Consider the following 17,713-nt stretch of genomic DNA (forward strand, 5'->3'; position numbering starts at 1 on the left):
ATGGTCCAGGACTGGCACCGGTGCCAGGGACACAGAACAGGGACCAGAACCGGCACAGCTGGGACCAGAACCGGCACCGGTGCCATGGGTACAGCGGGATGGGACCAGGATGGACACAACAGGAACCAGAACCGGCACCGTTTGTGCCACAGACACAACAGGGACCAGGACTGGCACCGCTGCCATGGGTACAGTGGGACAGGACCAGGACGGGCACAGCAGGGAACAGGATGGGCACAGAAGGGACCAGAACGGGCAGAGCAGGGACCAGAACTGGCACAGAACGGTCCAGGACTGGCACCGTTTTGTGTCATGGACAGAACAGGGACCAGGACTGGCACCCGTGCCATGGGTACAGAAGGAAGGGAACAGGACGGACACAGCTGGGACCTGGATGGGCAGAGATGGGACCCCGGAGTGGCACCGGTGCCAGGGAACACAGAACAGGGACCAGAACCGGCACAGTAAGGACCAGGACTGGCACCGTTTGTGTCATGGACAGAACAGGGACCAGGACTGGCACCGGTGCCATGGGTACAGAAGGAAGGGAACAGGACGGGCACAGCTGGGACCAGGATGGGCAGAGATGGGACCCGGAGTGGCACCGGTGCCATGGGTACAGAAGGAAGGGAACAGGACGGGCACAGCAGGGACCAGGATGGGCACAGGAGGGACCAGGATGGGGACAGGAGGGACCAGGACTGGCAGAGCAGGGACCAGAACCCCGACATCACCGAACTCTTGGCTTTCCCCACCCCCTTCTCCCCGCGCCTGTCCCGTGCCCCGGTGTCCCGTGTTCCCGTGTCCCGTGTCCCGTGTCCCGTGTCCCGTTCTCCTTTCCAGCGCCCTACACGTGCGGGGTTCCCGGTGCGCTGGGTTGCCCGATTCCCGATGCCCGGTTCCGGGTGCGGGGTTCCCGGTCCCGGTGCGCAGTGCCCCAGTGCGCGGTTCCCGGTGCCCGGTGCGGGGTTCCCAGTTAACGGGTGCCCAGTTCCCCGGTTCCGGGGTGCAGGGTTCCCGGTTCCGGGTGCAGGGTTCCCGGTTCCCGGGTGCAGGGTTCCCCGGTTCCGGGTGCAGGGTTCCCGGTTCCCGGTTCCCGTTTCCCGGTTCCCGTTTACCGGTTCCCGGTTCCGGGTGCAGGGTTCCTCGGTTCCCCGTTTCCCGGTTCCCGTTTCACGGTTTCCCGGCTCCCGTTTCCCGGTTCCCGGTTCCGAGTGCAGGGTTCCCGGTTCCCGGTTCCCGGGTGCAGGGTTCCCGGTTCCCGGTGCCCCAGTTCCCGGTTTCCCGGTTCCGAGTGCAGGGTTCCCGTTTCCCCGGTGCCCGGTTTCCCGGTTCCCGGTTCCCCCGGTGCCCAGTGCAGGGTTCCCGGTTCCCCGTTTCCCGGTTCCCGGTGCCCAGTTCCCGGTTCCCGTTTCCCGTTTCCCGGTTCCCGGTGCCCGGTTCCCGGTTCCCGGTGCCCAGTGCAGGGTTCCCGGTTCCCGTTTCCCGGTTCCCGTTTCCCGGTTCCCGGTTCCCGGTGCCCGGTGCCCGGTGCCCGGGGGCTCACTCCGAGTAGCAGCCGTCCATACCGAGCGGCCCGCGGCGCTCGGGGCCGTAGGGCCGGGGGGAGCCGAGGGGCAGCGCCCCCCGCTGCCGCCGCCGCCCCGCAGTTGTGCAGGAGGCTGAGGCTGAAGGAGCCCAGCGCGTCCTTGGCCGGGAAAGGCTTCATGGTGGAGAGGATGAGCGCCAGGCAGTCTGGCAACGTCCTTGTTCGGGGCACAGGCCAGCGCCGGAGTGTGGCCTGCGAGACACAACCGGACGGGGTCACAGCCGGGGTGGGGCTATGGGATTGGGGAATGGGGTGTGGGGTTATGGGGTTATGGGATTGGGGTTATGGGGTGTGGGGTTATGGGATTGGGGTTATGGGGTGTGGGGGTGTGGGGCTATGGGATTGGGGTTATGGGGTGTGGGGTTATGGGGTTATGGGATTGGGGTTATGGGGTGTGGGGTTATGGGATTGGGGAATGGGGTTGTGGGGTTATGGGGTTATGGGATTGGGGTTATGGGGTGTGGGGTTATGGGATCTGGGGTTATGGGGTTATGGATTGGGGTTATGGGGTGTGGGGTTATGGGGTTATGGGGTTATGGGGTGTGGGGTTATGGGGTTATGGGATTGGGGGTTATGGGGTGTGGGGTTATGGGATCTGGGGTTATGGGTGTGTGGGGTTATGGGGTGTGGGGTTATGGGGTGTGGGGTTATGGGATTGGGGTGTGGGATGGGGGCACTGGGGTGTGGGACTGGGGAATTGGGGTGTGGGGTGTGGGGGGTGTGGGGTTATGGGATTGGGGTTATGGGGTGTGGGGTTATGGGGTTATGGGATTGGGGTTATGGGGTGTGGGGTTATTGGGGTGTGTGGGGTTATGGGGTTATGGGGGCTGTGGGGTTGGAGAATTGGGGTTATGGGGGTGTGTGGGGTTATGGGGTTATGGGGGCTGTGGGGTTGGAGAATTGGGGTTATGGTGTGTGGGGTTTATGGGGTTATGGGGTGTGGGATTGGGGCGTGGGGTTATGGGTTGGGGTGTGGGATGGGGGGCACTGGGGTGTGGGACTGGGGAATTGGGGTGTGGGGTTATGGCGGCTGTGGGGTGTGGGGTTATGGGGTTATGGGGTTATGGGGTGTGTGGTGGGTTATGGGGTGTGGGGTTATGGCGGCTGTGCGTGGGTGTGGGGTTATGGGGTTACGGGGTTATGGGGTGTGGGATTGGGGTTATGGGGTTATGGAGGTTTTGGGATTATGGGGTTACGGGGTTATGGGGTTATGGGAATTGGGGTGTGGGGTTATGGGGTTATGGGATGTGGGGTGTGGGGTTATGGGGTGTGGGGTTATGGGGTTATGGGGGTGTGGGGTTATGGGGTGTGGCATTGCGAGGTCGTGTGAAGGGCCTGATTTCCGTGGTTATGATTTGGGAGAGGATGACTTGGGAAGGGATAATTTGGGATGGGATGATTTGGGACAGGGATGATTTGGGACAGGGGATGATTTGGGAAGGGTTTTTGGGATGGGATAATTTGGGAAGGGTTTTTGGGAAGGGTTTTTGGGATGGGATAATTTGGGATGGTGATGATTTGGGAAGGGGTTTTGGGAAGGGTTTTTGGGATGGGATAATTTGGGAATGGAACCCTTGGCCAGGGCGGCTGTTTGGGGTGGCTGTGCCTGAGCATTCCCTGAGCTCTGGGCACTTCCCAGGAATGGAGAAACCCCCCAGGACCCCCCGGGACCCCCCCACCAGGACCCCCCGGGACCCCCCCCAAAACCCCCACCGGGAACCCCCCCCAAAAAACCCCCCCGGGACCCCCCCAAAAACACCCCCCAAAACCCCCCCAAAAACCCCCCCGGGACCCCCCAAAACCCCCCGGGCCCACCTTCTTCATCCACGGCCAGCACGGTGGCTCCCCGGCTGAGCAGCGCCTGCACCACCGAGGCGAGGCCGTTCCGAGCCGCGATGTGCAGGGGCCTGGGGAGACACTAATGGGGATCAGCGCCCCAAACCGGCCCTAAATCCACCCCAAACCGGGCCCCAAAACCGACCCTAAATCCACCCCAAAACCCGGCCCCAAACCGACCCTAAATCCACCCCAAACCGGCCCCAAACCGGCCCTAAATCCACCCCAAACCTGCCCCAAACCGACCCCAAACCGGCCCCAAACTGACCCCAAACCGACCCCAAACCGGCCCCAAACCGACCCCAAAACTCGCCCCAAACCGACCCCAAACCGGCCCCAAACCGACCCCAAACTCGCCCCAAACCGACCCCAAACCGGCCCCAAACACGATCCCAAACCGGCCCCAAACCGACCCCCAAACCGTACCCCAAACCGACCCCAAACCCCGCCCCAAACCGGCCCCAAACTCGACCCCAAACCGACCCCAAACCCGCCCCTAAACCGACCCCAAACCCCGCCCCAAACCGGCCCCAAAACCGACCCCAAAGCTGCCCCAAACCGACCCCAAACCGACCCCCCAAACCGACCCCCAAACCCCGCCCCAAACCGACCCCAAACCGGCCCCAAACCGACCCCAAACCGATCCCAAACCGATCCCAAACCGGCCCCAAACCGACCCTAAACCGACCCAAACCGACCCCTAAACCCGCCCCAAACCGGCTCCAAACCGACCCCAAACCGATCCCAAACCGATCCCAAACCGGCCCCAAACCGACCCTAAACCGACCCCAAACCGACCCTAAACCCGCCCCCCAACCGACCCAAACCGACCCCAAACCCGCCCTAAAACCCCACAGAGCCCCAAACCGCCCCAGACCCCAGAGAGATCCAAAACCCCACCCCAAAGCCGTCCCAAAGCCGCCCCCAAACCCACCCCAAACCCACCCTAAACCTGCCCCAAACCCCACAGAGCTCCAAACCCCACCCCAAACCCCACAGAGCTCCAAACCACCACCCCAAACCCCACAGAACCCCCCAAAACCCCATAGAACCCCAAAATCCCACCCCAAACCCCACAGACCCCCCAAACCCCATAGAACCCCCAAAATCCACCCCAAACCCCACAGAACCCCCAAACCCCATAGAACCCCAAAATCCCACCACAAACCCCACCCCAAAAAGCTCCAAAACCCAACCCCACACCTCACAGAACCCCAAACCCCACCCCATAGAACCCCAAACCCCATAGAACCCCCCTGCCTCCCCCCCCCCCCCAGCGGCTCCTCGTGGCCGCTCCCGAGCTCTCCCAGTCCCAGTTTTGGGGTTTTTTGGGTTTTTTTTTGGTTTTTTTGGGTTTTTTTTTGGTTTTTTGGGGGGTTTTTTGGGGGGTTTGGGGGGGGGGGGTGTTGGGTTTTTTTTGGGTTTTTGGGGGGGTTTTTTTGGGTTTTTTGGGGGTTTTTTGGGGGGGTTTGGGGGGGGGGGGTGTTGGTTTTTTTGGGTTTTTGGGGGGGGTTTTTTTGGGTTTTTGGGGGTTTTTTGGGGGGTTTTGGGGGGGGGTTGGGGTTTTTTTAGGTTTTTTTGGGTTTTTTGGGGGGTTTTGGGGGTTTTTTGGGAATTTCGGGGCATCCAGCTGTGCACTCACATCTGCAGGGCAGCTGTTGCTGGCATTGATAAGGCCGAGGTCGCGGGTCTCCCCCAGGATCAGCAAGGCACACTTCTCATGGCCCTGGGGACGGCCCGGGCTCAGGGCGGCTCCGGACCCCTCCCCAAAATCCGCCCGGGCCCCCGCTGGGACACCTGAGCCCCCCCCCAGCCCCACCCTCCACCCTGCCCCGAGCGGGGAGAATGAGCACGGGGACACGGGGGGGGACACGGGGGACACAGGGGGGACACAGGGGGGACACGGGGGGGACACGGGGGGGGACACAGGGGGGACACGGGGGGGGACACAGGGGGACCACGGGGGACACGGGGGGGGGACACGGGGGGGACACAGGTGACCACAGGTGACACAGGGGACACACAGGTGACACACAGGTGACACACAGGTGACACACAGGTGGCACAGCTGACACACAGGGTGACACACAGGTGGCACAGCTGACACAGGTGACACACAGGTGACACGCAGGTGACACACAGCTGACACAGAGCTGACACAGGTGGCACAGGTGACACACAGGGGGGGACACAGGTGACACGGAGGTGGCACAGGTGACACACAGGTGACACACAGATGACACACAGGTGACACAGGGTGACACACAGGTGGCACAGGTGACACAGAGGTGGGCACAGCTGACACAGGTGACACACAGGTGACACACAGCTGACACAGAGCTGACACAGGTGGCACAGGTGACACACAGGTGACACACAGGGGGGACACAGGTGACACGGAGGTGGCACAGGTGACACACAGGTGACACACAGATGACACACAAGGTGACACAGGGTGACACACAGGTGGCACAGGTGACACAGAGGTGGCACAGCTGACACAGGTGACACACAGGTGACACACAGCTGACACAGGTGACACAGAGGGGACACAGAGGTGACACACAGAGGTGACACACAAGCTGACACAGGTGACACACAGGTGACACAGGTGACACAGGTGACACAGAGGTGACACAGAGGTGACACAGAGGGTGACACAGGTGGCACAGGTGACACAGGTGACACAGAGGTGACACAGAGGTTACACAGGTGACACAGAGGTGACACAGATGACACATGGGGGACACAGGGGGACACAGGGGACAGACACACAGGGTGACACACAGGTGACACACAGGGGACACAGGTGACACACAGATGACACACAGGTGACACAGAGGTGACACAGGTGGCCCAGGGCCCTGGCAGCCGTGCCCACCTTGCTGCAGGCCAGGTGCAGAGCCGTGTTCCTGTTGATGTCCAGCACGGTGAGATTGGCCTTGGCCTGGAACAGCAGGAACTCTGCAGGGAGCACGGGAACGCTGGGGGACAGGCTCCAGTGTCCCCAATGTCCCCAGTGTCCCCCAGTGTCCCCCCAGTGTCCCCAGTGTCCCCAAATGTCCCCAATGTCCCCCCAGTGTCCCCATTGTCCCCACATGTCCCCAGGGTCTGTCCTTGCAGGCTCCAGACTTAAAGAGGAGCCACAAAATGTCCCCAGGGTCTGTCCCCACAGTGTCCAGGCTCAGGAAGGAGCCACAAAATGTCCCCAAATGTCCCCAGGCCGTGTCCCCACAGTGTCCAGGATTAAAGAAGAGTCCCCAGGTGTCCCCAGGCCATGTCCCCACAGTGTCCCCAGCTATCCCCAGGTGTCCCCAGGTTCTGTCCCCAGGTGTCCCCAGCTATCCCCAGCTGTCCCCAGGTGTCCCCAGCTATCCCCAGGCCGTGTCCCTGGGTGTCCCCAGCTGTCCCCAGCTATCCCCAGCTGTCCCAGGTGTCCCCAGGGTTCTGTCCCCAGGTGTCCCAGCTGTCCCCAGGTGTCCCCCAGCTATCCCCAGGGCCGTGTCCCTGGGTGTCCCCCAGCTGTCCCCAGCTATCCCCAGCTATCCCCAGCTGTCCCAGGTGTCCCCAGGTTCTGTCCCCAGCTATCCCCAGGTGTCCCCAGGTGTCCCCAGGTGTCCCCAGGTGTCCCCAGGTGTCCCCAGGCCCCACCCACCCACGGCCGCCGTGTGCCCGTGCTCCGATGCCACCATCAGGGGGGTCCTGCCCTGTTTGTCGGCCGAGTCCACCTGGGCCCGGTGGCGCAGGAGCAGCTGCAAACCACGGACATTGTCAGCGAAGGCAGCGGCGTGAAGGGGGGTCCTGGAGGGCAAAAAAAAAACCCCAAAAATCAGAATGTGGGGGTCGGGGGGGCAGGGGGGCAGAGCAGGGGGGCAGGGAGGGGACCCTCACCTTCCTTTGGCATCTCTGCTATTAACAATCTTGGCACCCAAGGCTTCCACCAGCATCTCGGCAGTGCCGTCCTGGTTGTTAATTTCTTGGGGAGGGGGAGCACGGAGGAATTAGGGGAGGGGTCCGGGGCACGGCAGAAACGCCAGGGGGATCCCGGCTCTGGAGTGATTGGAATTATTTTGGGGGTAAAATTCTCATTTCAGAACATCCCCAGGGGGATCCCGGGTCTGGAGTGATTTGGGTGAAAAAATTAAAAATAAAAATTCCTTTAAGAACATCCCAGGGGTTCTCAGGCCTGGAATTATTGGAATTATTTTTGGCTAAAATTCTCCTTTCAGAACATCCCAGGGGGATCCCGGGTCTGGAGTGATTTGGGTGAAAAAATTAAAAATAAAAATTCCTTTAAGAACACCCCCAGGGACTCCCAGACCTGGAATTATCTGAATTAAAAAATCCTTTGAGAGGCTCCAAAATCTGGAATTTCTGGGGTAAAAAAATTCCTTTCAGAACATCCCAGGGGGATCCCGGGTCTGGAGTGATTCGGGTAAAAAATTAAAAATAAAAATTCCTTTAAGAACATCCCAGGGGTTCTCAGACCTGGAATTATTGGAATTATTTTTGGATAAAATTCTCCTTTCAGAACATCCCAGGGGATCCCGGCTCTGGAGTGATTCGGGTGAAAAAATTAAAAATAAAAATTCCTTTCAGAACATCCCCAGGGACTCCCAGACCTGGAATTATCTGAATTAAAAAATCCTTTGAGAGGCTCCAATACCTGGAATTTCTGGGGTAAAAAAATTCCTTTCAGAACATCCCAGGGGGTGATCCCGGCTCTGGAGTGATTTGGGTGAAAAAATTAAAAATAAAAATTCCTTTCAGAACATCCCAGGGGTTCTCAGGCCTGGAATTATTGGAATTATTTTTGGATAAAATTCCCCTTTCAGAACATCCCCAGGGGGCTCCCAGACCTGGAATTATCTGAATAAAAAAATCCTTTGAGGTCTCCAATATCTGGAATTTCTGGGGTAAAAAAACCCTTTCAGAACATCCCAGGGGTTCTCAGGCCTGGAATTATTGGAATTATTTTTGGATAAAATTCTCCTTTCAGAACATCCCAGGGGCTCCCAGGTCTGAGAGTGATTCGTGTTAAAAATAAATTTTAAAACTCCTTTAAGAACATCCCCAGGGGCTCCCAGACCTGGAATTATCTGAATTAAAAAATCCTTTGAGGGGCTCCAATATCTGGAATTTCTGGGGTTAAAAAAACCCTTTCAGAACATCCCAGGGGGCTCCCGGGTCTGTCTGGAGTTATTTGTGTGAAAAAATTAAAAATAAAAATTCCTTTAAGAACATCCCAGGGGTTCTCAGGCCTGGAATTATTTTTGGGTAAAATTCCCCTTTCAGAACATCCCAGGGGCTCCCAGGTCTGGAGTGATTCGTGTGAAAAAATAAAAAAAAAATTCCTTTAAGAACTTCCCAGGGGGATCCCGGGTCTGTCTGGAGTGATTTGGGTGAAAAAATAAAAAAAAATTTCCTTTCAGAACTTCCCAGGGGCTCCAATACCTGGGAGTTATTGGAATTATTTTTGGATAAAATTCTCCTTTCAGAACATCCCAGGGGGCTCCCGGGTCTGGAGTGATTCGGGTGAAAAAATTAAAAATAAAAATTCCTTTAAGAATGTCCCAGGGGACCCCGGCTCTGGAATTATTGGAATTATTTTGGGGTAAAATTCTCCTTTCAGAAACATCCCAGGGGGATCCTGGGTCTGTCTGGAGTGATTCGGGTGAAAAAATTAAAAAAAATTCCTTTAAAAACGTCCAGGGGTTCTCAGGCCTGGAATTATCTGGATAAAAAAATTCCTTTCAGAACATCCCAGGGGAAGAACATCCCCAGGGGCTCCCAGACCTGGAATTATTTGTGTGAAAAAATTTTTAAAATTCCTTTCAGAGCATCCCAAGGGTTCTCAGGCCTGGAATTATTTTTTGGGTAAAATTCTCCTTTCAGAACATCCCCAGGAGCTCCCAGGACTGGAATTATCTGGATTTTAAAAATTCCTTTCAGAACATCCCCAGGGGTATCCCGGGTCTGGAGTGATTTGGGTGAAAAAATGAAAAATAAAAATTCCTTTAAAAACGTCCCAGGGGCTCCCAGACCTGGAATTATTGGAATTATTTTGGGGTAAAATTCCCCTTTCAGCCCATCCCAGTGGCTCCAAACCTGGAATTGTTTTTGGGGTAAAATTCTCCTTTCAGCCCACCCCAGGGACTTCAAGATCTGAATTTTTTGGAATTATTTTTGGGGTAAAATTCCCCTTTCAGCCCAGCCCAGAAGCCCCAACCCTGGAATTTTTGGAATTATTTTGGGGGCAAAATTCTCATTTCAATCCATCCCAGGGGCTCCAACCCTGGAATCATTTTTGGGATAAAATTCCCCTTTCAGCCCATGCCAGGGACTCCAAGACCTGAAATTTTTGGAATTATTTTTGGGATAAAATTCTAATTTCAATCCATCCCAGGGGCTCCAAACCTGGAATTATTTTTGGAGTAAAATTCCCCTTTCAGCCCATCCCAGAAGCCCCAACCCTGGAATTTTTGGAATTATTTTGGGGTAAAATTCTCATCTCAATCCATTCCAGAGGCTCCAACCCTGGAATTATTTTTGGAATAAAATTCCCCTTTCAGCCCATCCCAGAGGCTCCAACCCTGGAATTATTTTGGGGATAAAATTCCCCTTTCAGCCCAGCCCAGGGGCTCCAAGATGTGGAATTTTTGGAATGATTTTTGGGGTAAAATTCCCCTTTCAGCCCAGCCCAGAAACCCCAACCCTGGAGTTGTTTTTTGGGGTCACTTACACTGCACAGTGCAATGGAGTAAAGGGGTTTCCTTCAAGGTAAGCAAACGGGTTGTGTTCAAGTAACAATTCCAGACAATCTTCGTGCCCTGGGGACAGGGAGAGCAGGGAAATCCTGGAATTCCTGAAATCCCTGGAATTCCTGGAATCCCTGGAATTCCTGAAATTCCTGAAAATCCTGGAAATCCCTGAAAATCCTGAAATTCCTGGAAATTCCTGAAAATCCTGGAAATTCTGAAAAATCCCTGAAAATCCTGAAAATGGTGAAAATCCCTGAAATTCATGAAAATTCCTGAAAATTCCTGAAAATTCTGAAATTCCTGAAAATCCTGGAATTCCTGGAATCCCTGAAATTCCTGAAAATCCTGAAAATCCTGGAATTCCTGAAATCCCTGAAATTCCTGAAATCCTGGAATTCCTGAAAATCCTGGAAATTCCTGAAAATCCTTGAAAATCCTGAAATTCCTGAAAATCCTGAAAATTCCTGAAATTCCTGAAAATTCCTGAAAAATCCCTGAAATCCCTGAAATTCCTGAAAATCCTGAAATTCCTGAAAATCCTTGAAAATCCTGAAATCCCTGAAAATTTATTCCCAGTTCCATTTCCAGTTTCCATTCCCAATTTATTCCCAGTCCATTTCCTGTTCCATTCCCAGTTCATTCCCAGTCCATTCCCAGTTCCCAGTTTATTCCCAGTCCATTCCCAGTTTATTCCCAGTTCCATTCCCAGTTTATCCCAGTATATCCCAGTTTATTCCCAGTTCCATTTCCAGTTCCATTCCCAATTTATTCCCAATTTATTCCCAGTTCATTCCCAGTTCATTCCCAGTCCATTCCTGTTCCATTCCCAGTTTATCCCAGTATATCCCAGTTTATTCCCAGTTCCATTTCCAGTTCCATTCCCAATTTATTCCCAGTTCATTCCCAGTCCATTCCCAGTTTATCCCAGTTTATCCCAGTATACCCGTTTATTCCCAGTTCATTCCCAGTTTATTCCCAATCCATTCCCAGTCCATTTCCAGTTCCATTCCCAGTTTATTCCCAGTTCATTCCCAGTCCATTCACAGTTCCATTCCCAGTTTATCCCAGTATATCCCAGTATACCCCAGTTCATTCCCAGTTCCCATTCCCAGTCCATTCCCAGTTCCCAGTAAATTCCCAGTTTATTCCCAGTCCATTCCCAGTTCCATTCCCAATTTATTCCCTATTTATTCCCAATTTATTCCCAGTCCATTCCCAGTATATCCCAGTTCATTCCTGCTCCATTCCCAGTTTAACCCAGTATATCCCAGTCCATTCCCAGTCCATTCCCAGTATATCCCAGTTTATTCCCAGTCCATTCCCAGTATATCCCAGTTCATTCCTGCTCCATTCCCAGCTCCATTCCCAGTTTAACCCAGTATATCCCAGTCCATTCCCAGTATATCCCAGTCCATTCCCAGTTTATCCCAGTCCATTCCCAGTATATCCCAGTTCATTCCTGCTCCATTCCCTTTCCCACAGATTCTAAGGCCTGGAATTTTTTTTTTTTTTTTTTTTTTGGGATAAAATTCCCCTCCCAGCCCATCCCAGGGGCTCCAACCCTGGAATTATTTGGGATAAAAAATCCCTTTACAGGGGCTCCAAGGCTTGGAATCGTTTTTGGGTTTTTTTTTGTGGTTTTTTGGGGGTTTTTTGGGGGGTTTTTTTTGGGTTTTTTGGGGTTTTTTGGGGGGTTTTTTGGGTTTTTTGGGGTTTTTTGGGGGGTTTTTTTTGGGTTTTTTGTGGAGTTTTTTTGGGTTTTTTTGTTGGGTTTTTTTTTTTTTTTTTTTGGTTGTTGGTTTTGGTTTTTTTTGTTTTGTTTTGTTTTGTTTTTTTGTTGGTTTTTTGGGGTTTTTTTTTGTTTTTTGTTTTGTTTGGTTTGGTTTTTTTTGTTTTGTTTCTTTTGGGTTTTTTTTGTTTTTTTTTTTTTAAGGAGCCTGACAGGAGAAAGGAGAGAAAAAAAAAAAAATAAAAATCTGCCTGCAAGATTCCTGCAGCAAAACCCAGCTGAGCAGAGCAGCTGGGGAGGGGCTGGAGCTGGGAATGCTTTAAATCTTATTTAAAAAAAAAATTTAAAATAAGTTGGGAAGAAAATTTTAAAAATAAATTTGGAATAATTTTTTTAAAATAAATTTGGAATAAATTTTTTAAAAATAAATTGGGAATATATTTTTTTTAAATAAATTGGGAATAATTTTTTAAAAATAAATTGGGAATAAATTTTTTTTAAATAAATTTGGAATAAATTTTTTTTAAATAAATTAGGAATAAATTTTTAAAATAAATTGGGAATAAATTTTTTAAAAATAAATTGGGAATATATTTTTTTTTAAATAAATTGGGAATAAATTTTTAAAAAATAAATTGGGAATAGATTTTTTAAAATAAATTGGGAATAAATTTTTTAAAATAAGTTGGGAATAAATTTTTTAAAATAAGTTGGGAATATTTTTTTTTAATAAATTGGGAATAAATTTTTTTAAAAATAAATTGGGAATAAATTTTTTAAAAATAAATTTGGAATAAATTTTTAAAAAATAAATTGGGAATAATTTTTTTTTTACATAAATTGGGAATAAATTTTTTAAAATAAATTGGGAATAAATTTTTTAAAATAAATTGGGAATAATTTTTTTTTAAATAAATTGGGAATAAATTTTTTAAAACAAATTGTGAATAATTTTTTAAAAATAAATTGGGAATAAATTTTTAAAATAAATTGGGAATAAATTTTTAAAAAATAAATTGGGAATAGATTTTTTAAAATAAATTGGGAATAAGTTTTTAAAATAAATTGGGAATAAATTTTTAAAAATAAATTGGGAATAAATTTTTTAAAATAAGTTGGGAATATTTTTTTAAATAAATTGGGAATAAATTTTTAAAATAAATTTGGAATAAATTTTTAAAAAATAAATTGGGAATAAATTTTTAAAAATAAATTGGGAATAAATTTTTTTTTAATAAATTTGGAATAAATTTTTTAAAATAAATTGGGAATAAATTTTTTTAAATAAATTTGGAATATTTTTTTAAATAAATTTGGAATAAATTTTTTAAAATAAATTGGGAATAAATTTTTTAAAATAAATTGGGAATATTTTTTTAAAATAAATTGGGAATAAATTTTTTAAAAATAAATTGGGAATAATTTTTTTTTAAATAAATTGGGAATATTTTTTTTTTTTAAATAAAACTTTTAAAAGTTTTGGGAAAGCTGCAAACCCCAGCTCTGAGGAACAGCAGCACTGCAGGATTTGTCACAGACACCAAATTTAAAGTTGGGTGAGATGCAGAAATCAAGAACAAATAAAACAATGGCCTGGGTATTAAAATTTAGCTAAAAAAAAAAACCCCTGAGCTGCAGAAAAATAAATTGGGGAAGATATTGGGAAATTCTAAATTGAATCATGAAAATGTGTGTGAGGTATTTTAAATTCTACAAGCAGGTGTTGCACTGGAAATAAAGAATAAATTGTTTTATCTGGAGTGGTTGGATGAATCTATTGCCAGCAAGGTTTTGCTTTTTGTGATTGGTCAAAAATTCACCCAAAATCACCAAAAATCAAAGTTTAAAGAACATTTGAAAGGGAGTTGTAACAGAGGGTTCACAGCTGCTGTTCCATTGTCCCAGCCATGAAATGAGAGATGCTGGAAAATAAAAAAAAACAGCTCCAGACTCATCCCCTGCAATCCTGGATGCTCTGCAGAAACCTGGGCAAAAATCTCTGTACATAAATCACTGTGAATAAATCACTGTGAATAAATTACTGTGAATAAATCACTGTGAATAAATTACTGTGAATAAATTACTGTGAATAAATTACTGTGAATAAATCTGAGCAAATAAATCTGTGTAAATAGATCTGTGTAAATAAATCACTGTGAATAAATTACTGAAAATAAATCTGTGCAAAAATCTGTGTAAATAAATCACTGTAAATAAATTACTGTAAATAAATCTGTCAATAAATCTGTGTAAATAAATCTGTGTAAATAAATCACTGTGAATAAATTACTGTAAATAAATCTGTGTAAATAAATTACTGTGAAAAATTACTGTAAATAAATCTGTGCAAAAATCTGTGTAAATAAATCTGTGTACATAAATCTGTGCATAAATCACTGTAAATAAATCTGTGTACATAAATCTGTGTAAATAAATCACTGTGAATAAATTACTGTAAATAAATCTGTGTGAATAAATCACTGTGAATAAATCTGTGTACATAAATCACTGTAAATAAATTACTGCAAATAAATCTGTGCAAAAATCTGTGTAAATAAATCTGTGTAAATAAATTACTGCAAATAAATCTGTGTACATAAATCACTGTAAATAAATCTGTGCAAATAAATCTGTATAAATAAATTACTGTAAACAAATCTGTTTAAACAAATCTGTGCAATTAAATCTGTGTACAGGAATCTGTGTACATAAATCACTGTAAATAAATCTGTGCAAATAAATCTGTGTAAATAAATCACTGTAGATAAATCACTGTAGATAAATCACTATAAATAAATCTCTGTACATATAAACCTCTCTATATAAATCACTGTATAGAAATCACTGTAAATAAATCTGTGTACATAAATCTCTGAATATAAATCACTGTAAATAAATCTGTATCACTGTATAAATGTATATAAATGAATTTATATAATTTATATGAATTTAATTACCGCTGTAGGATGCCCAGTGCATGGGGCAGTAGCCACTGTGTATAAATCATTATAAATTAATTTAATTACCGCTGTAGGATGCCCAGTGCATGGGGCAGTAGCCACTGTGTATAAATCATTATAAATTAATTTAATTACCGCTGTAGGATGCCCAGTGCATGGGGCAGTAGCCACTGTGTATAAATCATTATATAAATCATTATAAATTAATTTTATTTAATTTCTCACCGCTGTAGGATGCCCAGTGCATGGGGCAGTAGCCACTGTGTATAAATCATTATATAAATCATTATAAATTAATTTAATTACCGCTGTAGGATGCCCAGTGCATGGGGCAGTAGCCACTGTGTATAAATCATTATAAATTAATTTATATTAATTTCTCACCGCTGTAGGATGCCCAGTGCATGGGGCAGTAGCCACTGTGTATAAACCATTATAAATTAATTTAATTACCGCTGTAGGATGCCCAGTGCATGGGGCAGTAGCCACTGTGTATAAATCATTGTATAAATCATTATAAATTAATTTAATTACCGCTGTAGGATGCCCAGTGCATGGGGCAGTAGCCACTGTGTATAAATCATTATATAAATCATTATAAATTAATTTTATTTAATTTCTCACCGCTGTAGGATGCCCAGTGCATGGGGCAGTAGCCACTGTGTATAAACCATTATAAATTAATTTTATTTAATTTCTCACCGCTGTAGGATGCCCAGTGCATGAGGCAGTAGCCACTGTGTATAAACCATTATAAATTAATTTAATTACCGCTGTAGGATGCCCAGTGCATGGGGCAGTAGCCACTGTACAGAAATCATTATAAATTAATTTTATTTAATTTCTCACCGCTGTAGGATGCCCAGTGCATGGGGCAGTAGCCACTGTGTATAAATCATTATAAATTAATTTAATTACCGCTGTAGGATGCCCAGTGCATGGGGCAGTAGCCACTGTAGTCCACGCCGGAGTCGAGCGGGTCCGTGGCCAGCGCCGCCTGCAGCAGCGCCCGCAGCGCCCCCAGGTGGCCGCAGGCGGAGGCGAAGTGGATCGGGGTCCGGCCCTGGAAGTCGCGGCACAGGACGAAGGCATCGTGGTCCAGCAGAGCGGCCAGGCAATCCTCACAGCCCGTCACGGCCTGCGGGCACGGAAACGCCGCTGCTGTCGCGATATCACCGCACCCCGGGGGGGTCTGGGGCATGGAACAGCCCCAAATCCTGCTGCTGTCGCGATATCACAGCACCCCCGGGGGGGTCTGGGACATCGGAACAGCCCCAAATCCTGCTGCTGTCGCGATATCACTGCACCCCGGGGGGGTCTGGGCATCGGAACAGCCCCAAATCCTGCTGCTGTCGCGATATCACAGCACTGTGCTGATTTGGGGCATTGCAATAATCAATACCCTGCTGCTATCGCGATATCTCAGCACTGTGCTGATTTGAAGCATTGCAATAATCAATATCCTGCTGCTATCGCGATATCACAGCACCCCGGGGGGTCTGGGGCAGTACAATAATCAATATCCTGCTGCTATCGCGATATCACAGCACTGTGTGCTGGTTTGGGGCATTGCAATAATCAATACCCGGCTGCTGTCGCGATATCACAGCACTGTGCTGGTTTGGGGCATTGCAATAATCAATATCCTGCTGCTGTCACGATATCTCAGCACCCCGGGGGGGTTTGGGGCATTACAATAATCAATATCCTGCTGCTATCGCGATATCTCAGCACCCCGGGGGGGTTTCATTTCCTAATTTGAGATTTCTTGGCTCATTCACGTGCTGGGTTTATTTTTATTGATTAATTGCCAATAGGATTATTAATTAAAACGATTTCCTCGTTTCCTGCTCAGGGCTGGGAGCGAAGGCCACGAGGTTTGGAATTCCAAGGTCTCAGGAAACTCAGAAATTCCTGGGATTTGGGATCCAACAGGGAAATTTGGGGTTTGGTTTTGGTTTGGTTTTTTTTTTCTTGTGTGGATTCTTGCAGAGCTGGAATTCGGCTGCTCAGGGGAGGTGGAACCCCAGGGACACGCTCAGAGAATTCCCAGAATCCCAGAATTCCCAGAATCCCAGAATTCACAGAATCCAAGAATCCAGAGAATTCACACGATCCCAGAATTCACAGAATCCCAGAATTCAGAGAATTCACACAATCCCAGAATCGAAGAATTCCAGAATTCAGAATTCACAGAATGCCAGAATCAAAGAATTCCAGAATTCACGGACTCAGAATCAGAGTTCACCAGAATTCACAGAATTCAGACAATCCCAGAATTCAGAGAATTCACTGAATCCCAGAATCAAAGAATTCCAGAATCCAGAGAATTCAAAGAATTCCAGAATCCACAGAATCACAGAATTCAGAGAATTCCCAGAATCACAGATTTTATAGAATCCCAGAATTCAGAATCCCAGAATTCCCAGAATTCCCAGAATTCCCAAAATTCAGAATCCCAGAATTCAGAATCTCAGAATTCACAGACTCAGAATTAAAGAGTTCACAGAATCCCAGAATCCACAGAATTCACACAATCCCAGAATTCACAAAATCCCAGAATTCACAGAATTCACAGGATCCAAGAATCCACAGAATTCACTGAATCCCAGAATCAAAGAATTCCAGAATTCAGAGAATTCACAGAATCAGAGTCACAGAATCCAAGAATCCACAGAATTCACAAAATCCCAGAATTCACAGAATTCAAAGAATCCCAGAATTCCCTGAATCACAGAATTCACAATATTCCAGAATTCACAGACTCTCAGAATCAAAGAATTCACAGAATCCCAGAATTCACAAAATCCCAGAATCAAAGAATTCCAGAATTCACGGA

The 17,713-nt window shown here is 47.8% G+C and overlaps 1 protein-coding gene across 1 annotated transcript in view; it reads right to left on the reverse strand.

Moving 5' to 3' along the window:
• Positions 1–1,542: 1,542 nt before the first annotated feature.
• ANKRD52 (ankyrin repeat domain 52) overlaps positions 1,543–17,713 on the reverse strand; it is a 50,743-nt gene continuing 34,572 nt past the window's right edge. Inside the window, 10 exon segments of the mRNA XM_088180844.1 lie at positions 1,543–1,627; positions 1,629–1,735; positions 1,737–1,780; positions 3,404–3,506; positions 5,067–5,150; positions 6,306–6,388; positions 7,080–7,225; positions 7,316–7,399; positions 10,167–10,254; positions 15,793–16,012. Coding sequence (XP_088036970.1) covers positions 1,543–1,627; positions 1,629–1,735; positions 1,737–1,780; positions 3,404–3,506; positions 5,067–5,150; positions 6,306–6,388; positions 7,080–7,225; positions 7,316–7,399; positions 10,167–10,254; positions 15,793–16,012 — 1,044 coding nt within the window.

The sequence above is a fragment of the Sturnus vulgaris genome, chromosome 30 (assembly GCF_052056855.1).
Source record: "Sturnus vulgaris isolate bStuVul1 chromosome 30, bStuVul1.hap1, whole genome shotgun sequence".
Lineage (NCBI taxonomy): Eukaryota > Metazoa > Chordata > Aves > Passeriformes > Sturnidae > Sturnus > Sturnus vulgaris.